Below are 25,170 nucleotides of genomic sequence, written 5' to 3'. Positions count from 1 at the left end.
GAAAGCTCCTTGGAGTGAATCATTAGTGGAGTCCAAGGAGGTTTAATAGACCTTCTTGAGTGGAGAAGTGTAAGCAAGGAGGTACTCAATCTAACGTCCTTGAGTCCAACCAGCCTCCTTGGTGGAGTCTGTGGCGCCCCGCCCCTTTCTCAGTGGTTGCCATCCACGGTCCATCCACCTCCTCATTTTCTTTATAATTAGTGGTGGACAGGATTCACCGTTGTAGCGCAGTGCTAGTCTTCAGTGGTGAGTTGATGATCTTGTACCGGGTTTCCTAGTCTGAGTCAGGGTGGATTGAGTTTTTCTAAATTTGCTGTTTTCTGTCAGTGTAGGGTAGTTTAGTTTACAAGTCTTTGTAAGGGTGTTGTGGTTTTTAGTTAAGGAATGTAGTGCTGGGAAGAGGGAGATTGTTTTTAGGTTACTTTGAAACTAGAGTTTCTGTATAAGCATGTCTTAAAAATAACTTCTGATATTTTGTGTGGCAGAATGTGGTTATGGAGTGCTTCTCTCTGTCTTCTACCTAAGTAAGGATTAAAGAAAGCTTAAAGTTGCTCTTCCAACTAGCTTATGATTATGACTTTTATTTTTTTGTTGGCTTTGCCCTTTAGAACATTTGGAGAGTTGTAACTTCTGCCTTGAATGATGCTCTAGACTTGTAACTGTCTTCTCACTAGCAAACTTGCTTTTTCAGGGAGCAGCACTAACCAGGTTTGCTGCCTGGCTTGCCTTGTGTCTGTGGTGCTGCTGCAGTATCTGCTTATATAATGGGCACTGGCCAGTGACATCCTGGGTTTCAGCTCTGAATAACTTCAAGTAGTTGGATGTATTACACCTTTTTGTTGCTGTGTGGCATGAACTAGTAGTACAGGTGACTGTAATGTTTTTAACCTCTCCTCTAAAAAAAAAAAAAACCTTTAATGGGATTTTTCATTTTAAATCTATTGGGCCAGAATGCTCAACAGTTCAGTTACCTGTAAGCTATCTTCTCCCGCTGATCTCCAGTAGTTTTGGTTCTTTCTTAACTATCTCAGGCTATCCTTTTATCTTAATAGCTTCTAGGCTTCTTTCTGATGTAGGCTGTGAAAACTGTAAGGTTGTTTACAGCTATTTTGCATTCTGTTTTAGATTCTTTAATTTGTAACTCTTCAGCTTGTATCCTGTATTTTGTGACTAAATTTTTTTTAGGGCTGCATTTAAATTAAAATTTAACTTATGACTAAAGATGTATTTTAATTTTTCTACTGTAGTCATGCCACTTGTGACTTTGGCCTAGTCGCACCACAAGTTGTGTAGAGTTCAAGATAGTGTGCCCAGAACACTACAACAGTACAACACCCCAGAGCATTTACTACAGTAATTTCCTGGGTTTCATAAATCTAGTGTCACTGTCCTCATTCTCCCCCCCCCCTACCCCTGCCTGCTGTTACTGCTTATTACTAGCAATCTGTGCTTTTAGTTGTTGCCTTCAACTAGGGCTGACAAGGATATTCTTAGCCTAGGTAAGTTACATGTAGACGTGTTCAGGATCCAGGAAGTACATGAAAAATGCAGGAGGGTGGAGATTCTGCCTTAAGAAGTGGGATTGCAGTAGAGTAGTTGGAACAATTTGGAACATTACTTGGCTAATATGGGGAAACTAATTAGGCAAGACTAGGTGGTAGCCTAGAGCAGCAGCTTTCCTTTGGAAGAAGGGCAGTTGTAGCCAAAGCAAACCTATAAACCCTGTGAGGGAGTCTTATGGTAAGCTACCACTCTGCCTTAATGATACTTCCTTACAGTGGCAGAGCCACTTAAATCTTGCATTCCTGCCCAGGAGGGAAGTGACATGGGAGGGGCAGAGCTAGGAAGATATAGCTTGGAGCATAGCTAGGTTAAGGAGGCCCAGAGGGAAGCAGTGACCCCTGACTGCATATGCCTTTACCCTGTATGTGTGAACTATCTCATCAACAGGTAGGCCAAGCTCAACTTGAAACCTTGCAGACCTGTATTTTTGATCTGGCTGGACGCAGGCTGGCTTCAATTAATTGCTAAAGATCATACTGATATCTCTGGGGATCCAGACCAGAGTCAAGTGGAGCGTGCTGCCTTGCTGAGAGATTGTAGATGCTGAGGCCCTACAGGAGCAGGCCAAAATAGGACTTGTACACCTATGCGTTAGCTTTGTTTTTTTTTTCCTCCCCAACTTAACAGGATTCCTGACCATTAAGTAGTGAAGTTTTAGGACTGAGGATTCACCTAGGATGCTCATAAGTACATAAGTAGTGCCATACTGGGAAAGACCAAAGGTCCATCTAGCCCAGCATCCTGTCACCGACAGTGGCCAATCCAGGTCAAGGGCACCTGGCACGCTCCCCAAACGTAAAAACATTCCAGACAAGTTATACCTAAAAATGCGGAATTTTTCCAAGTCCATTTAATAGCGGTCTATGGACTTGTTCTTTAGGAATCTATCTAACCCCTTTTTAAACTCCGTCAAGCTAACCGCCCGTACCACGTTCTCCGGCAACGAATTCCAGAGTCTAATTACACGTTGGGTGAAGAAAAATTTTCTCCGATTCGTTTTAAATTTACCACACTGTAGCTTCAACTCATGCCCTCTAGTCCTAGTATTTTTGGATAGCGTGAACAGTCGCTTCACATCCACCCGATCCATTCCACTCATTATTTTATACACTTCTATCATATCTCCCCTCAGCCGTCTCTTCTCCAAGCTGAAAAGCCCTAGCCTTCTCAGCCTCTCTTCGTAGGAAAGTCGTCCCATCCCCACTATCATTTTCGTCGCCCTTCGCTGTGCTCACCACCCTTGCTCTGGAGACGGTCTCATTCCGGGACCTGTGGAAATAAAAGGGTATTCTAACAAACTCTTTGCTTTCTTTAAGGCTTTACAAAGATGGCTTTGGTAGCAGCTGAACCACTGCAGGTATGAGTAAAGTTGGTTTACACTTTTGCTGTGGTTCTCCTTATGGCTGTGTTTCTAATTCTGTTTTGTCTTGACAGAATGTGGTGGTGAGGGTGGCTAACTTGCCACTGGTGAGCTCTACCTGTGCCATGGTGATGTCTGCTTATACTAGCACAAAAGAGAACCATCCATACCTGAAGTCTGCCTGTGAGGTGGCAGAGAAGAGGATGAAGAGCATTACTTCTGCAGCCCTCACAAGTGCAAAGCCCATAATCCAGAAACTGGAGCCACAGAGTAAGTGGAGTCGTCTTTTTACAGTCCTTGCAAAAGTGCTGTTAGCAAACACTAAGCTTGACTGTTGGTTAAACCAGAGTATAGAACATTACTGTAAAGTCTCAACTCTTGAACCAGAACCTTCTTTAATGCAAAATCAAAAGAAAATGACTTGCAGTTCTGAAATGTTGAACAAGACTCTGTCCAGCAAATTGGAGCATGTTCTCACTCTGTATGCAAGAGGGACCAGGAAATCTCAGTACCCAGCTGAGAGAGTAGATGGACTCGTAATGGATGTAACATAACTCTTCTTCTCTACGATTCCCTAATGTGTCTGTAACACATGAACCTTACCCTACCACAACATCACTTTGCATTTGTTCTCTACTGGAGTTGGCGAACTCCTTTACGATACTATGTAAGCCACATTGAGCCTGCAAATAGGTGGGAACATGTGGGATACAAATGTAATAAAATAAACGAATAAATACTTTTAAACAGATGAAAAACTTGATAAGGTTTTGAAAGGCTCATCAGCAAGGTACAGTGCTTAGTTATACTTCATAGAGAACCATGCTGCAGACAGATTCCCCTTGCTGTGGAGGGGTGGAGCTAGTTAATAAGGTGAGCCCTATAAGACATGGGAAACTAGGACATGTGCTTAGGAAGAGTCTATTAAAAATACAGGGGCAGATTTGTAGTCCTAGTCTATTCAGTGGCACAGGGATTAACCTGGTTACAAGTCATGCCCAATATATACATATAAATGGGTAACCTGCCTTTGCAGTTGAAGGCAGAACACGTCTTTTTAACATGAGTAGGGCTCAGTTCTGATAGGCATCAAAACCTTTGAACCAATTTTGGAGTTTAAAGAAAATAACATTTTAACTGTGGAAGTGGGTATATTTAGTGCTGGATTGCAGGATTCCTCTTTAGCATGTGTGGATGGTTGGTAAAAACATTCTCCATCTTTCGAGAGAAACATTTTTCCATGTAAAAATGGCTGTTTTCAGGGGTGTGCTGGTAAATTTTTAACAGGCTTTCTCCGGACGTGCCCAGCTCTGCAGTTGGAAGGGCCAGGGGTGGGGTGGGGTGGGAGCAACACTTGCCTCTCTCTCCTCCCTCCCTTCACGCGGGCACCCTAGGCATACCTTTGCTGGTAGCCAATAAATGGACTGCCACCACTCCCAATTTCTTGCTCTTAGCAGCATGCTGGAACTTCTCTCACATGCTCGAGAAGTCTCAGCCTGCTGCCCAGAGCTGGAAACAAGGAGCAGGGAGCAGCAGTAGTCTATTTACTTGGCTGGAAGGGCTCAGCATCCCTACCAGCAAAGTAAAAGATAATTCAGCAGGGGGCCCAAGCCCACATGTTGGGAGCCAGTTGTTAAAGTAGCCATGGAGGGCCCTACTTTAACAACTGGCTCCCAAAAGTCTTAAAAACGTAACAACCGGCTATTGCGAGCCTGTGAGAGCCTGCTCCAGCACACCACTGGCTGTTTTCCACATCACCTTCCAGCTTTGTCACCTTTAATTCTCCTGTAAACATTTAGCTAAACAGTACAATTAGATCCTAGTAGGGCTCTAAAAATGTGTATCTTCTAGTCTTCAGGATCCTTGGGACTTCTATTTTGTTTTGATATCTGTAATAACTTAGTGTATGCAGTGGTAGCTGTTTTAACACTAAAGAGCTATACAGTGTGTCTTTAGTGTCTGCAGGTCTGATGACTCTCCCGATATCAGTGGTGGTTGGGCAGGTTTGGGTTTGAACCTGCTTCCAGCTTGCTGCTCTAATTACTAGAACACTGCCCTCAAGTGGTGAGTGATGTAAACAGCTAAGAAGACAGAACTTTTAACACTAAGCTGGTAATTCAGATGTCAATGATGCTGTGGAAAAATCTTATGAAAACCTTTTAAACTACTAAAATTCCTCTAGCACTGACTTAGCAGTTGAGCCTTGGCTACATTCCTTGGTGGTGGAAGGCTTTTTATATGCTCCATGGTGTTCCCTGAAACTAAGCAAGTAGAACTGTACACAGGCTTGCAAGCATGAGACATGTCTGTCAAGTGCTTTCTAGCTTTGCTTACTGAGTCATGAGCTTTTGACTTTTTTTCTTTGGGTAACCTAGCTGTGTCAAAGCATTTCCTGACCTTTTACCCACTTTTTTTCATCTATAAGTTCATATTTCATAAAGACAAATGCTCTTAAAGTGAGACAACACTTGTATAGCATTCTATAATGGTGTAGGGAAATTGTACATTACTTACCTTGGTCTGCATTGAATATTCATGACTCAACTTGATTTTTGTTTTCAGTTGCTCTTGCCAATAATTATGCCTGCATTGGGCTGGACAAAATTGAAGAGAAACTGCCCATCCTCTACCAACCAACTGATAAGGTGAGCTGCTGGGGCACAAATGACATTATGTAGGCTAGAATAATTTGGCAATTGACCTAAGCCTATCTTCATCTGGAGAAATTTCCTGTGCAGATCCACTGCTGTTTATACCTATTTTCCTTTATCCTTATCCTAAATGACAGAAGTCTTCATATTAAAATGCTCTGTGTGTTTCTATATACTAAGATCCCAAAACAGTGAGACTGCAAGAACATGTGTCCTAGTTAACAGCAGGTACTAGCACCAAACATGTTCTTGGTGTGATTGTCTACTGGTACCAGCCTGACCATCCTTAGTCTGTGGCTGCTTTCTCCCTTTATATTTTATTTATTTTAGTTATATTTGTACCCCGCGCTTTCCCACTCATAGCAGGCTCAATGCAGCTTACAGATACAGGTACTTATTTGTACCTGGGGCAATGGAGGGTTTAAGTGACTTGCCCAGAGTCACAAGGAGCTGTGCCTGAAGTGGGGAATCGAACTGTTTCCCAGGATCAGAGTCCACCACCCTAACCACTAGGCCACTCCACATACATATCCCTTGCCTGCCCCTTCTCATACAAGCAGAGGCAGTCTGCAATTCAACCCCCCCCCCCCCTCAATCCTGTACTGCTCTAGAATGACTATAAATAAGGACCATGAAGTCTATCTGACCGGGGGATCCTTTTAAGTTTCAGAGCAGACCGACGGAGCACTGCTCCAGCATATTACTCTGCACTTTTTAATTAGCAGTTTAACCCATTAGTGCCCAATGTTTCCATATGTCATATGTGAACAAATTGATTTGTTCCCATATGGGAACATTGGGTACTAATGGGTTAAGCTTATTCAGAACTCTTCCTAAAAATTCTATTTACAAGAGGGGTGGGGGGTGTCAAACCAGAGGGAGATCCACAAAACTGAGCTCAAATTACTACTACTATTTAGCATTTCTATAGCGCTACAAGGCGTACGCAGCGCTGCACAAACATAGAAGAAAGACAGTCCCTGCTCAAAGAGCTTACAATCTAATAGACAAAAAAAAATGAAGTAATCAAATCAATGTGAACGGGAAGGAAGAGAGGAGGGTAGGTGGAGGCGAGTGGTTACGAGTCAAAAGCAATGTTAAAGAGGTGGGCTTTCAGTCTAGATTTAAAGGTGGCCAAGGATTACAGCTTAGATCCAAGTTTCTAGAATAAAATTAGTATGTGGGCTTTCAGTCTAGATTTAAAGGTGGCCAAGGATTACAGCTTAGATCCAAGTTTCTAGAATAAAATTAGTATGTGATCTCTCAATCAGCTTATTGGCCACCAAAACCAGCCTGGTTTTCAAACAGTTACACCACTGATCCCCCTTCTACGAAAGAGGTGAACTGCCCTGCTGAGGCATGATTGAAGTAAACTTTTTCAGGGATCAGGTACAAGTGTTCTAGTCAATGAAATAGTAGGCTGAGTGGCTACTTAAAATGATATGCCTTTGGGGAACAGTGCCTTGCATACCTCGAGGCTTAAATGTGTCCCGATTGACCTCTCCCAGCAAGTTCTAATTACAGTAGCTACTATAGGCTAGATTCTATAAATGGCATAAAAAAAACCCACATGTAGCTGTTCCACGCCTAATTTAAGTGCAGTCATTTATGCCAGTGTAAATGCCCATGTTAGATATGGATCAGGCATATTCATAACCATGTTAACTTTCAGAATGTCCATGATCCACCCCTACCATGGCAATGCCCCTTTTAAGATTGTACAGTCTGATTTACACACCACTTTATAGAATACGTTTAGTGAGTTATGCATGTAAACCTAATTGGTACCAATAATTGGTTAACATCCATTCTGTATGCAAATCAGGTACATGAGCTGATTTGCACACTGAACTTTAGTTGCCATTTATAGAATCTGAAGATGCATACACCCTCCAATCTACTAGACAAAGTGGATACTTCATGGATTTCAAGGACCACTGAGGGTACAGTGTCACAGAACAGGATTAAAGAAACTATTTGGAGAATTTAGAATTTCTTTTTTTGTAACTTGTCAATATTTTCTAGGTTTTTGCTGATGCCACAGACATGGTGGTTGGTGCAAAAGAAGCTGTAGAAGGAACTGTAACTGGTGCCAAGGCTATCATTGCCAATACAATCACTGGAGCGCTGGATAAGACAAGGGGAGCTGTGCAGGGGAGCATGGAAATGACCAAGGCAGCTGTTAATGACAGCATTAACACTGTACTGGGCAGCCATATTGTGCAGATGGTGAGCACTGGAGTAGATGCAGCACTGACCAAGTCCGAGGCTCTTGTGGATCACTATCTTCCACTGACTGAAGAGGAAGCAGGTAAGGAAACAACCAGACTGTAAGCCTGAAACTGCTTCCCCCCCCCCCCCCCCCCCCCACTCAATAGCTATCTTCTGCTTTGTTCTATCCTCCCACTCTAAATTGCATGTTAAAGGCCCATTTCCCCTCTTTGAAGCACTTTGAGACTTCAAAACAGTATATATCGCTAAGCATACAAAGGAGGCTTCCAGATCAGCAATGAAATATTGTTGCTACTGTGCAATGTTAAGTATAATTCAGGAAACTTTCAGACCTATGTTCTATAAGTGATATAAAGACCATAGCTTAGCAACTAAGCATTTCAGACTGTCATTCATTTTTAGCCAAACAAGTTACTGGATTTGAAGCTGAAACACAGCGTCTGAGCTACTGTGTCAGACTGGGGTCATTGTCTTCAAAGATACGCAGGCGAGCTTATAAGCAGGCCTTGTCCTGGGTCAAATATGCCAAAATCAGGAGCCAGTATGCAGCTTCCCAGCTCAACACTACAATTAACCTGGTAAGTTCATATAAAACGAATTCTTATCTTCAGTGTTCTTACCCAGAGCAGGCTGCGTATGGAGTGGAAGCCTTTGGTGCTGACTGTATGATTTAGTACCTCTCTAGTAAATATAGTTTTTACGGTTGCCTAGGGTTGCATTTCATGAGCTCGGGTCATGCCCACTTCCTACTAGCAAGAGCTAGTATTGGTGAGAGCAGTATGATAGCAATCTGGAGTGTACCACTGGCAAGGAGATGCTCTTAGCCCACAAGCTACCTGTACCCAGTGTACATGAATGTAATTCATCTTGAGCTACTCCGTCTCGGCGCTCTCCTAGTGGACGAACCAGCCGTATTTTAAGTGTCTGCCGAGGCTTCCAGAGGCAGTCTCATCAGCCATTTTGAGAAAGCATAGTTGTGTTGGTAGAGTGGGATACTTTCCTGCCACAGAGGCCACTACACCACCAGGGTAGGCGACAAGGTAGGACTAGTACGCTGGAGAGGATGGCAGCATCACTGTGGGGGGAGGGGGGCAGGTTTTAGCATAGTATAAGTCGGGGGGGGGGGGGGGGGTTGGCACAGTAAGTCATTAAAAGGATGAAATAAAACCAATGGACTCCATTAGGGGCTTAAAGCTCATTTTAGTTATGTTAAAAAATGAGATTTTCATGAAATTATGAAAACCACTTGTCCCTGAAACACGCTCAAAACAGAATAATCCATTTGTACAAAAGAGCTGAGATGAAGATGTGATTCCATGTGCCCCAGTGCAAGAAGAATTTTTTTTTTTTAATTTTACTTCCAATCTTTATATCACCAGGCTTCCCAAGGCAGGTTCATTTTAACTGTTGTAATCTATCAGTAAACAGGATATCTTCACTGAAATTTGGCCATATAGAACTGTGTAGAAAAAGCAAAAAATACAGCCTTTTAGTGCGGTTTCCACCAGCTACAATGTTTTAAGGCAGTTTTAATGATTTCAATTTTATTATTTCATGATATTTATATCTACATATGGGAAATTTTTCAAATTTTTTTTTTTAAAAAACCGTTTTACCTTTTTAAGGCACTGGGCTGAGGTGTGGAGAGGGAGAGGAGATTGGGGGGGGGGGTGCCAGAGACCCAAGCACCGGCCCTGAGCTGTACTATATGTAAAAGTAGTTTAGCATAGCAGGCCCTGCCAAATATAAGACTCTTGGGCTAGACCATGGATGGGCAAACAGTCCTCAAGGGCCACTTTGGAATTTCAAAGTTTCCACAATGAGTGATTTGCATGTACTGCTGCCAGTAGATCTCATGTATGTTCATTGTGGAAGTGTTAAACACAACTGGATTATAGCCCTTGAACTGGTTGCCTCACTCCCAGGTGTTGTGGAAAGTATGGGTTAAAGCCCCACCAAGTCGGCCTAAACATAGCCAACAAAAGCTACTGACAAGGGCCCACAGCTGACTGCTTTTACCTATGCTGCTGCTGTTGTGAGATCATATTAGCGCACTGCAAGAACTAATTCTTTAGGTAAAAGCATCAAAACATCCTATCAGTTTTTCTTCTCTTTGATTGTAGAGCTGGGTTAAGAATTCTTTTTTTTCATAGAAAAGTTTTTATGTATTCATAGTACAGCTGTGGCCACTACTGTGGCACTGGGTTTGGCAAATTTGTATATCATGCAGCTTGGGGAATTTTATTTTCTTCTAGATGTGGCTTAGTTAACCAAAGCTGTATCTTATAATTTAACTGTACTTGGACATTTGGGGCTATCTTGTCAGGGTGCCATTGTGGAATCTTAATGTTGGTCTACAACTGTGTGAAATACCTGTCCCCAGGGAATATTATTCAAGTGGAACACCAGCTGAACTCTTAGTAAAATGGAATGGTGTTTCAAGAGGTGCCATGTTTGATCTTTTTTTTTTTTTTTTTCTTTTTGGGGGTGGGGGTAGGATCATGAGCATTGCATACCTGCAAATGGCTGTCTGCATTACCAGTTCCTTTAACATCTAATTCTTCCATTTCAGCACATTGATTCATGCACCCTAGTTATTTCCCAGGGCCTGGTTCACCAGCTTCATACCACTTGCCTCACCCTAGTATCACACATCCAAGGCTTACCCCAAAATATCCAGGACCAGGCCCACACTGTTCAAAGTATGGCTGGGAACATCTACCAGAACATCCCCTTCAGAGATGTGTCTGACCAGCTCCTCGTCCACAGCAAAGGACAGCTGAAGAAAATGAAGGCCTCTCTGGATGAGGTGATGGATTATCTTGTGAACAACACACCACTCAGGTGGCTGGTGGGTTCTTTCTACCCCCAGCTGCTGCAAGCAGAACATGAAAAGAAAGGGGATGAGGAAGGGAGCCAGTAGGACTGAGCCTGAAGAGAGCACAAGCTAGTCTGCTTATTTAGCCAGACTGTTAGATAAGTGACATTAACTTCACTGTTCTGCTAAGCTTCAGAAATGGCCATGTGTTCAAAACACACCAAGAAGCACATGGGAAGGATGATGATAGTAGAAGCAGTGTTACATACCTTTGTAAATTCTATATCTTGTGGTGTTTAGTGGCAGTGCCTTTATAATTACTACCTTGTTAAACTCTGTATAAGCCCATATAATCCTGAAACTAAAATGCTATATAAGTTGAAAACATCACCCAGAAAGTGGCTTGTTCCTTGTTTGTACTGAGCCCTTAAAGTTTGAGTTTACTCTTTATCAGCTTTCAGACTACAGGGTTGGTGTAGTCTTTTAATGTGTTTGTATAACAGCTGGATTTATAAGCCAAGGAAGGCTGCCATTTCAATATAACATCTTCTGTCACTTATATTTAGAAGCTCTACTTTTATTTGTCAATTTAGCAAACTTAGGTTCTTTGTAGTAGACTTCAAAACTCAAGAACAGTGGCAGAAACCGGTCTAGTATTTGAATTTTCTTTTTTGTCATATGAATGGTCTTGGCAATAAATAAATACTTCATCAGCAAAGTATGGTTCAGTTTTTTGTTTAGTAAACCTCACCTGTGTAAGAACACAACTATTTTCAGTTGGTTAATGTCTTGGTTGCATCTAACCTTTGTGCCTGGTAACATGTAGTTTAATAGACTATCTTGTACAAGAACTGCATAACCTTGTTTCATTTTCTGAATTGAAGCCCTAGTTTGCTGCACTTAAGAAAATTTAAGCTTTCATTAAGTACCAAACTCATTCTGAGTTGCAGAAGCTGGATCATTGGATGACCTTTTATATAAGGCTAGTATAAAAACGGGATGGGCAAGTACACCAGTTGGCTCCATTTAGAGCACATCTAAACAAGATACCCCATTCTAAATGCATGTTAAAATGGCTGAAGCCAGTGATTTGAGTATTTAGTGTAAGCCTTAATTTGCCCTCCCTTTGGAAGGCAACTTTTTTTTTTTTAAGCCTGAGTGAAAGCTACATAAACTTAGATGTGCTGAAGTGTGATATATATAGGTAGAATGAAGATAATCTACCTTACCAAAATATGAAAGGGGGGGGGGGGGGGAGTGGGAGACCGGACAAAGAAGCAGAACAAGTGAGCACATGCTACTGTACAGAGCAAAATCCTCATCTCATTCCCTAAAATTTGGACTCTTACAATTTTTGGGTTCTTGCTCTATCGCTTGCTGGGGTTTTATCCTTCCCTCCCCCCCCCCCCCCCCCCCCCCCCCAGGATATGTTAGTTTTTCTTCATTTATCCCTGTCTTCCTCCCTTCAAGATCCCATTTCTTCTGCCTCTTCTACTTGTAGCTAGACTTCATTCCTGACTCCATCTAACTTCTCTAGTCCTATGCTACCTGCATATCTCCTTTTCCTGGCCTTGTCTCTCTCCACCTCTCTCTACCTTCATCCATCTTAAGCTGCCTACTTCCTGCCAACCTTATTCATTACCCTCTTTTTTTTTTTTTTTTTTTTTTTCCTTCACAGCATTCTGCCTCTTTATACTTCACAAATTCCATTTACTTTCCACCCAAACTCTACATGTAGCCCTCTTGTCCTACCACTTCCCTGTACAGGTTTTGGCTTCTTTACAGCATCCTGCTTCTTATACTTCTCCCATTCTCCCCCCCCCCCCCCAAAAAAAAAAAAAAAAATTCACCAAACTTCACAAAATTATCCATTAACCCACATCTATTCCTCTTGTCCTGCCCTATTCCTAGCATCAACTCTTGAATGACAGCTTGTATTCCAAAATTGCCTTTCTTTAACAAATGCCTAAAATCGGAACTACTTTGTTTCTCCATGTGATAATGGGGTTAGTTTGCCTGATAACAAAGGTACAGGTGTCTAGAATCATCTGACGCCAGTTGGAGCAGCTGATTTTGGGGACGGGGTGGGGGTAAGGGGAAGTACTGGGCCAGTAGAAGGTAGCTGCCAGAAAAACTTTACTGGATCTCTGCTTTTATGTCCCCCTTGCCCCTGGGCCTACAGCAAATCAAGGTGTGTGAGTACGTGCTCATATTCAACTAGCAGATCTAACTTCCAAATGTCTGTCTTTTGGGTAATGGCTCAGTTCTAAAGCAGAATGGGAGAATGCCTCTATGAAGGTCAGAAGTTCCAAAGAGTAGAGGATGACACTTCACTTCACATGTGTAAGGAGAACAGAATCCTTTATTCAAAGCACCAAACTTGACCTGACACAGGTCCATGTTTCAGCAGAAAACACCACCTGCATCAAGGGTCTGAAACAATTGATATACACAAAAATTATAAACAACAACTTTAAAACATGACTAATAAAACATATGAGAAACATCCAGACAGGAAAAATAGCATAAAAGCTAATATAAGAATACAAAAATTAATTAAATAACCATAATTGCACTGATGCTGGCTTTACAAAGAAAGGCAAACTTACTAGTATATGTAGCAAAACAAACTAGCAATCACAAAACAATGGGTATATTCAGATTAATTAAAAAAATGAATAACAAAGCTCTTGTATGCAGCTATGAGAGAGGCCTGCTATAGTGCAGGCAAATTGAGAACAGTCTCATGTCTCCTATAAAACAGGAGATTATAAAGACTAATTCTGAATTTTAAAAAAAACCATTCAATTGTAGAAAAATGTTAAAGTACCCATTCACTAAGAAAATATGGCTACAATAAAACAGATATGCTAAAACACAAACTGCCATAAAAATGCATATTCAAAGCCAGTTATACTTAAATCCAGATTAAAAATTGGTTACATATTAAAACCAGATATACTTTAATAGTATAAAAACACGGCCAGTAAACAAACCCCGCCGAACACTGGGGAAAGCAATGAAGTTGTACTAGCAAACTTTCTAAACAAATATTAGAAGTGCCACATTTAAAAATAAACAACCAGTCCCTTAAAAAAGATTATATAAACTTACAACTGTCACAAGAGATCACACTGCAGTCAGGCAAAAAGGCACAAAAAACACCAGTGTTGGCATGACCCTTATGGCACAAACATTAATCTATATAAATAAATCCCACCGTGAATGTTCTGAAGCTCCCTCCAACTGTGGCAGTGAAGTCCTGAACTGCTGTAGTCCTCCTGGCTATTCGGACTACTCACCACCGCCCTCAGCCACGCCCCATCTGCGACCTACGCCACGCCCCAACTGGACATAAAAAGCACCATGAACGTTCTGAACCACACTCTGAGGCTTCAAAAGTTCGTATGTTCGAAGCTCTGTAACCACTTTTAAGCACAGTACATCTGTGCGCCGCCATGATCTGAACGAGCGTCACAGCTGCAACACACACGGATGAGCGTCACACCAATAGGAATACAACAAGGGAGGAGCGTCTGAGGCGAAGGCGTCAGTCGCCGTTGCCACGCAACGGAATGCAATCACGCGCCATGCACCTATCAAACAACTCAAACAAAAGAAGGGGCGGACCTACGGCTCGCACAGCACGAGACTGCCGGCCAGCTGAGGAGAATACCACTGCCCTGACAGTGCTATCCTGCATAACCTGCCGATCCGAACTGCCATCCGAACCCGCACCAACAAACAAAAAAAGTGAACAGACAGCCTCCAGCAGTCTTCGGGATACACACTAACCAAAAAAAAAAAAAACCCCCCCCCCCCCGTGAAGAAACAGCCTCCAGCAGCCTTCGGGACCCACACTAACAAAACAAAAAAAAAAAAAAAGGTGAAGAAACAGCCTCCAGCCGCCTCAACAGGGGACTTCACAAAAAGCAAAGCAAGAAGATAAAACCAACTGCAGTCTTCTCTGGACGAGGTTCACAGCCGCCCTGAACCGCCCTGATGCTGCAGCACTAACAACAGGGCAAGCTGGATGAGGTTCACAGACACCGATCCTGCAGACAGCAGTGCAACGTGTAAACCAATAGGTACAATTAAGGGGGCAGAAACTTTCAGGGAGGGGGCATGAAACTTGAAGGGGAGACAGACAAACACATGGAGAGGGGGTGAGAGAACAGAATGGGAGGGAAGGGGAGAGGAAAAATTATGCAGATGGAGGGCATGGTAAAGAGAGCACAATCCCTGGATAAAAGAAAGAATTCAAAACAGAAACATGGGGGGGGGGGCACCCTTACATTGCCACTCACAGGAGGGAAGGGGGGAAAACTAACAGAAAGGGGGGGGGGGGACTGCACTTCACACAGAAGGAGGGGGCCATGCACACATACACACAGTCTTTCACTCTCTGTGTCACTGTGACACACACTCTCTCGAACACACACACACACACTCTGTCTCACTGTCACACCCACATTCTCACACAGGCATACACTGTTTCAATGCCCACCCCTGTGGTCCTGCAACAGCTTAAAGGAAGGATATGGAGACACACACTCACGCTCTCTCTCACACACAACCACTCTACAAATCTCTGTTTCTCACTGTCACACACACCATGTCTCACACATACACTATGTCTCAGTCCTGCCCCTCTGGTCACAGAACTTCAGACACAAAGGGTGCGGGTACCTGCACTTTCGAAGGAATGAGGGAGTCATGAACACACACAGACACATACTCTGGCACACTGTAGCACAGTGTCACACACAGACACAATCTCTGTCTCACATACACTCTTTCACTCTCTGTGTCTGACTGTGACACACACTCTTTCAAACACACACACAATTGCTGGATTAGGAAAAGGAACTGAAAAACCAAACACGGGGGGGGGGGGAAACGACCCTGCACCTCGGACAGAAGAAAGGGGTCACACACACACAACCGCTCTCTCTCACTTGCAACCAGTCTTTCACTCTCTGTGTCTCACTGTCACACACACTCTCTCACACACACTCACACATACACTCAGACTCACTGCTCGCTGCTATGGTCCCAGAACTTAAAACACAAAGGGTGGGGGTACCTGCACTTCTGACAGTATTAGGGGGTCATGCACACACATACACACATACTATGGCACACTGTACCTCAGTGTCACACACAGACTCTCTCTCTCTCACACACAAACTCACACTTTTCCACTCTCTGTGTGTCACTGTGACACACACTCAAACACACACACACAATTAGTCTCTCTGTCACACCCACACTCTCACACACATATACACTTTGATTCACTGCCCACCCCCGTACTCCTGCAAGGGCTTGCTGGAAGGAGAAGAATATGAAGACATTATAATACTTTTCTAACAACTCTGTAGTTACCAAAAACAAACAAACAAAAATAAACCATTGCTAGCGCCCGTTTCCTTTCAAACAGAAACGGGCCTTTTTTACTAGTAATATATAAAGATGCAAAAAAAGCCTTGGTGGTAGCACTTATAAAAATATCAATATGGATGGCAAAAAAACAGTTAAATATAGAGGCAGTTAAAAAAATAAAATGGCCAATTATGTCTGGTTGTTTAGCATATGTTTTATTAGTCATGTTTTAAAGTTGTTGTTTTTTTTTGTGTGTATATCAATTGTTTCAGATTCCTGATACAGGCGGCAGAAACACAGACCTGTGTCGGGTCAAGTTTGGTGCTTTGAATAAAAATTCTGTTCTCCTTACATGTGAAGTAGTGTGTCATCCTCTTCTCTTTGGAACCTGTTCAGTCTGTGCTCATGCTGAACTTGAGCCCTTCCCAACACACCGCCTAAGTGGGTGGGTGAATAAAGCCCCCCAGCTAAGTAAAATTTGATGCCTCAATCAACAGAGGCAACATCTGAAAAACTGTGGACATTAGTATTATGGGGAAACAAAGCTGTAGGAGCTGTTGGAAGAGACTGATCTGGTGTCCACAGCAAAGACTGTGATATAGTTACACTGGTTAAGATCTCAGGAGGAAAGGGAAGTGTGGTACTGTTACCTACAGAATTAGCAGAACTTAACCCACGAATGAGGCACTGGCTAGCCCAGAAAGAGGAGGAGGAAGTCACAAGCAGAAATTAATAGGTTAACACTTGTATTACATAGTAACATAGTAGATGATGGCAGAAAAAGACCTGCACGGTCCATCTAGTCTGCCCACGATAAACTCGTATGTGTATACCTTACCTTGATTTGTACCTGTCTTTTTCAGGGCACAGACCGTATAAGTCTGTGCAGCAGTATTTCCCGCCTCCCAACCACCAGTCCCGCCTCCCATCACCGGCTCTGGCACAGACCCCGTATAAGTCTGCCCTCCCCCATCCTAGCCTCTCAACCACCAACCCCTCTTCCCCCCGCCACCCAATTTCAGCTAAGCTTGATAATAAGGTGATTCCAATATGCTGAATAAGTGGGAGATTCCTGCTACAGTATCAGAACAGGGGTTCTTAACAAGTGGTGTTTGGGATTAAATAGGATGCAGAGAAGGGTCTTAATTATTGTCTTGATAAATGCAGTTAGGACAGTTGACAGTAAAACTGTACTACTGTACCTTTGCTATTATGTTAGCAGCTAAGTGAGGGGGTCTTTTACTAAAGCTTAGCTCGAGTTATCTGCAGCAGGGCCCATTTTTATTCCTATGGGCCCTGCTGCAGAAACCTCAAGCTAAGCTTTAGTAAAAGACCCCCCCCCCTCCCTTAATGAAATGTAGCTGTCAGTCACTAGCGGACATGTGGTTTAGGAAGGGTGTGTGAGCCTTTCATCGATCAGCTAAAGGGGTATAGGAACAAAAGCTTAAAAACCCCTGCTATAGAAGTAGGGAGATTGAAATCTCTATAGGGAAAACTGGTCTGGCAACTAATAATGGAATCAGGTGAGGGAAACCTACTGAACCTGGTGCTTACAAATGAGGACTTTCTGATTGTTACAGTGGGTGATCATCTGGCATCCAGCTGGGGTGGCTCAATATTAACACCTATGGGGATGATTCTCCAAAACTGAGGTTCCATCCTAAGTTATTTTTCCTGAAGCAGAAAAACGGGCAATCTGAGCTGATATAGGCAGCAAACTTCCCTTGTTAGGGAAGTGAGGAAGCGGTGGGTGCTATGGTTCTTGAAAGAAGTAGATGACAATGTTAGTCATCTTAAATTACAGAAAGAGGAAGGCAAATAACTAGAAAAGCTAAGAAGCTGGTAAAATAGGAAAACAAAAGTGCAAATGGAAGAGAAATAACCAATACAGTAAAATGGGGGTGGTGAAGGAGAGAATCCTGCCATCTTTAATGCAACTGAAGAACAGTGGCATTGTTGACATGAGGGGAAGAATATATAATAGTGGAAGACAAAACAGAATTGCTTAAATTTCTGTTTTGTGCTCAGAGGGAGAGCTAGGAGTAGGTCTCCAAAAACACTCAAGAATGGAAATGAGCTAGACCTCCATTATCAGAAGACTGTTAGGAGCTAGTTACACTAACTGTAGACATAGGAGCCAATGCTGTGGGTGCTTGAGCACCCCCAATATTGAAAAAAATTCCTTGTATGTGTTCAGGGAAGGGTTATTTCCACTGGGCCTAGCACCCCCAATAATTTTGACAAGTTGGCCCCTATGACTCTAGACAAAATAATGGGACCAGGCGGGATACATTTGATAGTACTGAAGACACTTACGTTCTGACAGCTTCACTGCCATTTTCAATGCTGCTTTAGAGTAAGAAATGGTCCTAGAGCAAGAGATGGGCAGAAGTGTTTCCTCCCCACACACCTGGAAGCCAGGAGGAGGTTGGGACAATTTAATTTCTAATTTTTGGCCCTATGCTGTAATTGATAAGGGTCTGTGTTCTGCATGTGACTAAGTAGCTGAAAGATTCTGCTGGCATGTCTTTCATGTGAGGATCTCCGAGACTGACTTGTCTGGCTTTGCCAATGGGATGCATAGTGCTGTTTTGTATACTCACGGGTACCTTTGTAAAGGTACTGTTATTGGAATTGCTGTTAAGACTTTCAACATAGGATCTGAGAAGCCTCTTTGCAGGATTTACTGTCACTTCACAAAGTACCTGGCAGTAAAAGGATTTTGTTGCTATTATTGAGGTGCTACCAGAATTTGAATACATTGTTATACATCATTGCTGTAATTATATTGCAGGATCCTGTCATGTGCTTTGAGATGTTTGCCGTTATAGTACACGTCTGGCCAAGTTTGATATAGCATAATGTAACTATATTTAAAAATATTGATTCTTTTCCCCATTAAGTATGAATGTGGTTTATGCAGCAGTTGGGCAGACTACTTAGAAATCCATCATCAAGTGCATTCTAAAGCATTATTTAGTAGTATCCCAAGAAACACTACTCATCTATATACACAGTGTCCATCCATATTAGCTCTGGGCCAACCCAAAATGTCAGGTCTGGCTATGCCACTGCCTGAGGCATCTTGGGTGTTACTGATTTGAGACCTGGTTCAAATGGCTCCATGGCATGCAAATATAGGTCAGGCCTATTTATGTGGTAAAGCTGACCATTCAACAGTCTGGAGAATCCCCTAGAACTGTTTATGGAGCCAGTGGTGCTGTCATAGCAACCTTACTCCCTGTTTACTACGCAATGCAGCATGCAGACACAGCCTATTTAAAGTGAATAGCATGTGTGGGCATTAGCAACCCACCAACCACTAGCACAGTAAATAAGATGTGTGTGGGGGGGGGGGGGGGGGGGGGGGGGGAGGTTAAATGTTTGGTATGATTAGGACCTGTGTATTTGTTTGAGCCTCACAGTTCGCTCACATTTCCATGATTGTTGACAGGGGAAGATCTCTGATGGAGAATCCACACTACCGCTGTTAGCCAATTGTCAAGGTTTGGGTGTCAGCAATCCTTGCAAGACTCGTTAGCAAAGCAGTGTGCCAGTAGAATGGTACATGTGCATAGAGATATGATGAATGTAGTGGTGCTCACTTGAATCTTTTGCTAATGCAAAACACACTTAATAAATTTGCATATACATATGAATGTCTCTTATATAGTTTGGCCTGGGGATCTTATTTACAGATCAGGCATAAACACTGTGGCTCTCCCGTGTCACTAGGGAGTAATTTGGTAATCAGGATAGCAAAAACAATATTCTGGGCATCTGCTAGCCACAGGGTAATATGACACAAACATTTGCTCACCCTACAAATAAGGTGGAGCTGTTATGGCTTCTTGGTGTGAGCACTAATAGATGGCCCAGCACACAGAGGTAAAGGAGCTACACCTTGTTCTGCACAATCTAATGGCTGCTTCCACAGCTATTTGCCTAGCATGGTTAGGTACACTGAAGGTAACATGTAGGTTCATGTTTGTTTCGGGTGGTCCCCTCTCATCTCGTATATGAATACCTGTCTACTTGTCATGATCTCCCCCACTGATTATACAAAGGAAAAGCAGCTACACTTTTCATATGGGCTAGCATTTACCTTGGGGGTAAGGGGGGGGGGGGGCATGGAAGACACACCCTGGCATCTTATTTGCAAGAACCACCAATAAATTAGCTATCAGTGTGTTTGCTGTCTATGCTGGTAGGGCATGTGCTTTGCTTAGGCATGGTAATGTTGGTACTCATATAACAAGGCCTATTTGAAGGCTCCCCATGCATCACTCAAAATGTGAGGGCCTAGGACTTTGTAGTCACATCTGTAAACAGTGCTGTGCTAAATATTCTACCTGTTAACCTAGACATATAACTTTTACTGTGTGATCAATGCATCTGCCTTGTAAAATCTAGCTTTGCCATCTAAAAGGGTGCATTGTGGATGTGTTCTGGTTGTTTATAGCATTCCCTGTCTTCCCTTGATAATGCATTTGAACTGTGTGCTGGCTCTTGTGTCATGCATCTGGGATAATTGAGGCTGTGAATCATTGTGGGACTGAGTATGGGATAGATATATTAGGGATCAGCTGTGCCTCTATATCTAAGCTGTGGGCCTTTAGCAGAGACACTGAGAACGAGGCTAGTGAACTATCTGTACCATAGCTAAGACAGAGAACCACAGAGACAGGGTTAAGATATAGATGAATACATAGCTACATTAACATAAACCTGCTAGCATATATGGCAATTCTAAGCAAAAAGAGGGTTTGGACTGTCTTGGTTTAGTATTATCAAGTGGCTTACAAGAAAGACCTGAGTTTGATTAAATGTTGCTTCTATGAAAATGTGTTTGTATGCACATTTTTGTCCTCCATTTGGGGTACTGCTGAGTTAGCCATCCTAGTCTAAACTGACAGAACATCAAACTCTTTTCACAAAATTAGCCTCCTCAAAACTAACCCCAGCCCTAGCATCTTTCTGCTCCCTTTTCCCATCCCCAGTATCTGCCTACATCAACCCTTTCTCTCATCCCCAGCATCTACTAGCCTCAATCCCCTTCTACTTTTCTCTCTCCCTTCATCTCTTCTCCCAAATCCAGCATCTCCCCTTTCTCCACCACCCCATGTGGCCCAGTATCTTCCTTATGGTAAGGCATCCTGTCTAGTGCAACACCAAGTGCTCTGTAAGGCTTTCTGAGTCTCGCCCCCTCTGACTTGCACTTTCTCTTACTGTGGGGCGCCACAGGCCGGTTTTACTGACAGTTCTTATTACTGTTGGTGCCGTGGCAGAATGCTATTAGGGAGAAAAAGGTATGTTGTTAATGCTGCAGGGGGTGGTGCCTTATTCTGACGTATATGCCCTGCTTTGCAACGTTTTGCAGTGAAATTTATTTATTTAATTGTATTTGTATCCCACATTTTCCCACCTATTTGCAGGCTCAATGTGGCTTACATTATTATGTTAACATTGTCATATCAGGATATCAGATACAGTAGAATTGTGCATAGTATAAGTAAGGGAGGATAGAAGAAGGAAGGGAGTGATTAGGGTAGTTGTAGAGGGTGGGCTTTCATAACTGATTGGGTTGGTGAGGTTATTGGATCTCATTGTAGGCTTTGTTAAAGAGGTATGTCTTCAGAGATTTGCGAAAGATAGTTATTTCGTTGATTGTTTTCAAGTCTGTAGGTAGTGCTAATAGTAGCCTGAAAGGAGAAACCTTTCAGTACATCAGGACCACATTATAGGATTAAATCCACTGGACAAATGCACATTTTATGTGTCCTTCCCAATTTATCAGTGGTAATGTGCCTCCATGTGTAATTGTGGAGAAGCAAGTGAGACGCAACTGGACCTATAAGAGGGGGTTTGGGTGTAGAGCAATTGAGGAATCACTACAGCACGTGCAGGTGCATTAGTTAATCTACCACCCATTGTGACAGCATCCTTCTACAAAAGGCTTCTTCGTCTCGGTAGTAATGCCAGAGCCAAACAAGCAACCGGTGGCAGACTCTTGCACCTATCGTGAATAAGTAGTACAGGCAAGGAACAGCGTAACAAACAGTTAACAATTCAGAAAAAAAACTGAAAACACATCTTTTCAAGAAGTCTTTCCCCCCTGGATCTGCCAAATCCCATACCACCATACATCATGAAAAGTTCAGAAATGGAAAACAATAATATTAACCTCTCTCACACTATGCTAATATATCAACCTAAGCATTTATTGTACTTCTGTATTCTGTACTAGACTTCTACAAATCTAAATTTTGTAACCACCTTTTTAGCAATATGTAAGCCACATTGAACCTGCCATACGGTGGAAAAATGTGGGATACAAATGCAAGCAATAAATAAATAGGATCTATCCTATAATCAATCCACAAATCCCAGTCGAATCAAAACTATCTATTTTTATCCACTCTTAACAGTGATATAATAGCAGCACAAACAGCTAAGCAATAAGAAACTATTCCTTACTTCCACAATAACTAGTCTACCCTACATAGAAGTAGCCAAGGAGGTTAGATTGAGAACAGGAGATGGTACGAGGCTATCTAGCCCATTATATGGATTGAAGCCAGTAGGTGTAGCTTGCTGGCAGTAGGCGGAGTTACAAGTATACCCAAAACAATTGCAAAAGCTATGAGCAGTCCATCTATAAAAAGTCAAAAGCTGTTCCATTTGGATAGCTAGTGCCTTAAAAGGTGGAGGGCAAAAGATTTTTTTTTACTTTTACTTATTTGACAGCTTTTTATTTGAAAGCATCCCATATGTAGATATGAGTGGCCTAGTGGTTAGGGTGGTGGATTTTGGTCCTGGGGAACTTAGTTCAATTCTCACTTCAGGCACAGGCAGCTCCTTGTGACTCTGGGCAAGTCACTTAACCCTCCATTGCCCCAGGTACAAATAAGTACCTGTATACAATATATAAGCCGCATTGAGCCTGCCATGAGTGGGAAAGTGTAGGGTACAAATGTAACAAAAATAAAATAAATAAAAATATCATGAAATCAATACTGAATATCACTAAAACAGCTTCAAACATTATTGTAGCTGGTGGAAACAGCACTAATAAAGGCTGTATTTTGTGCTATTTTTTCTGCAGAATACATGTCCAAATTTCAGTGAGGATATTCTGTTTACTGATGGGTTTATCTTACTACTACTTAACATTTCTAGAGCGCTACTAGGGTTACGCAGCGCTGTACAGTTTGACAAAGAAGGACAGTCCCTGCTCAAAGGAGCTTACAATCTAAAGGACGAAATGTCAAGTTGGGGCAGTCTAGATTTCCTGAATAGGGGTGTAGTGGTTAGGTGCCGAAGGCAACATTGAAGAGGTGGGCTTTGAGCAAGGATTTGAAGATGGGCAGGGAGGGGGCCTGGCGTATGGGCTCAGGGAGTTTATTCCAAGCATGGGGTGAGGTGAGGCAGAAAGGGCGGAGCCTGGAGTTGGCGGTGGTGGAGAAGGGTACTGAAAGGAGGGATTTGTCTTGAGAGCGGAGGTTACGGGTAGGAACGTAAGGGGAGATGAGAGGTAAGGAGGGGCTGCTTTGTTGTTGTAATCTGCCTTGTGAAGCCTGGTGTTATAAAGATTGGAAGTAAAATTAAAACTACTCTTTCATTGGGGCACATAGAATCACATCTTCACCTCATCTCTTTTGTACAAATGGATTATTCTGTTTAGAGCATGTTTCAGGGACAAGTGGTTTTCATAAGTCAAAATAATATAAAATAAATATTTTCATTCATGCAGATCTCTCATTTGTTTAAACATAACTAAATGGGCTCTAAGTCCCTAATGCAGTCCATTGGTTTTCTTCTATGTTGTGATGACTTATACTGTGCCAAAACTGGAAATACAGTGAGAGAATAATAGAATTCAGTAACATTCAAGGCTTATTAATTAACATTATAATTGTGTTCACATTTGGGTAATAACCGAGACAATGCTGCTGAAAACTGACTTGAAGAAGAAAAAAATATGTATCACAGAACTGGAAAATGTTGGCACATTTAGACTGACACTGGACTTCTGCATGAAGGAAGCCCTGCCCTCATTATAATATACTAGACTTTGAGCCCGTAAAAACGGGCTATTATAGGAAGGGGGGGTTGAAAGGCCCGCCCCCACCGCCGAGTTCGCCGCTGCCCCTCCCCCTCCGAGTTCGCGCCCCCCCACCGAGCCGTCACCACCCATCTTCCACCCGGCCGGGCCCTCGCTCCGCTATTGAAACAGCGAGGGTCCGGGAACGCAGCACTGAGCTCTGCTGAGCTGCCGACGTCGGCCTTCGTTCTTCTTCTCTGCCTGTCCTGCCCTCGTGTGACGTAACGTCGTCGAGGGCGGGACAGAGGCAGAGAAGAAGGAAGGGCGATGTCGGCAGCTCAGCAGAGCTCAGTGCTGCGTTCCCGGACCCTCGCTGTTTCAATAGTGGAGCGAGGGCCCGACCGGGTAGAAGGTGGGTGGCGGCGGCGACTCGGGTGGGGGGAGCGTTAGACGGCGGTGTCCCTCCCTCAGCAATGCGCAGTACAGACCCTCTGTGCTCCGCCCCCCGTCATCACGTATTGACGTGGGGGCGGGGCAGAGGTCTCTACTGCGCATTTGCGAGTGAGTACGGTCACTCGCCGTTTATATGTTTGATTTCTTTTAGATAGTAGTAATAAACAGTAATAAGTGCACTTTTATAATATACCACTGCATTTCATAAAACAAATGGTGCAAGTTCCCATCTTTCTCTTTTGATGTAGGCACAGGGAAAAATAAATTTGAAATGCTCCCTGGTTTCAACCTAATGTGGGATGTAACTGCCATAAATAAATAATTTGAATGTTGAGCACCTGATTTTCATAACATGATGTCTGTTTTGTGGCCCTTTACCAGGAGAAAAAAAAAAATCTCTGCACGAATATAACACGTTAGGGTTAACTTGGCTGTCCCCTCCAAATGACACACAGATTACGATTTATAACAAATTACTATTACTCTACCTACGAAAAGTTATTCCGTTATTATACTTCCTCTGTGTGCATCCGTATGCTGCACAAGTTGCCATTTTGAAAATATAAGTGAGATTTAATAAAAATGATACCAACAATGAAGAACGACAACATGGATGCAGCAGCTCATATATGTTTATTTGCTTTGTTTTGAGTGTCATCAGCAG

The 25,170-nt window shown here is 42.8% G+C and overlaps 2 protein-coding genes across 2 annotated transcripts; both read left to right on the top strand.

The window, feature by feature from the left end:
• LOC115463556 (perilipin-2-like) overlaps positions 1 to 25,170 on the top strand; it is a 198,836-nt gene that overhangs the window by 51,823 nt on the left and 121,843 nt on the right.
• On the top strand, positions 49 to 11,448 carry LOC115463557 (perilipin-2-like). 2 transcript variants are annotated; one of them, XM_030194198.1, is made up of 7 exons: positions 49 to 246; positions 2,880 to 2,920; positions 2,998 to 3,193; positions 5,486 to 5,568; positions 7,600 to 7,885; positions 8,209 to 8,384; positions 10,379 to 11,448. In XM_030194198.1, the coding sequence occupies exons 2-7, from the start codon at positions 2,891 to 2,893 to the stop codon at positions 10,727 to 10,729; spliced, it is 1,122 nt and encodes a 373-aa protein (XP_030050058.1). In that variant the 5' UTR covers positions 49 to 246; positions 2,880 to 2,890; the 3' UTR covers positions 10,730 to 11,448. The 2 variants fall into 2 exon arrangements, with proteins under 2 accessions (XP_030050058.1, XP_030050059.1); XM_030194199.1 differs by lacking the exon at positions 49 to 246 and adding an exon at positions 704 to 868.

The sequence above is a fragment of the Microcaecilia unicolor genome, chromosome 2 (genome assembly GCF_901765095.1).
Source record: "Microcaecilia unicolor chromosome 2, aMicUni1.1, whole genome shotgun sequence".
In the NCBI taxonomy this organism is placed as follows: Eukaryota; Metazoa; Chordata; class Amphibia; order Gymnophiona; family Siphonopidae; genus Microcaecilia; species Microcaecilia unicolor.
Note: the sequence above shows the minus strand (reverse complement) of the source record. Positions and strands in the feature narration are given on the sequence as shown.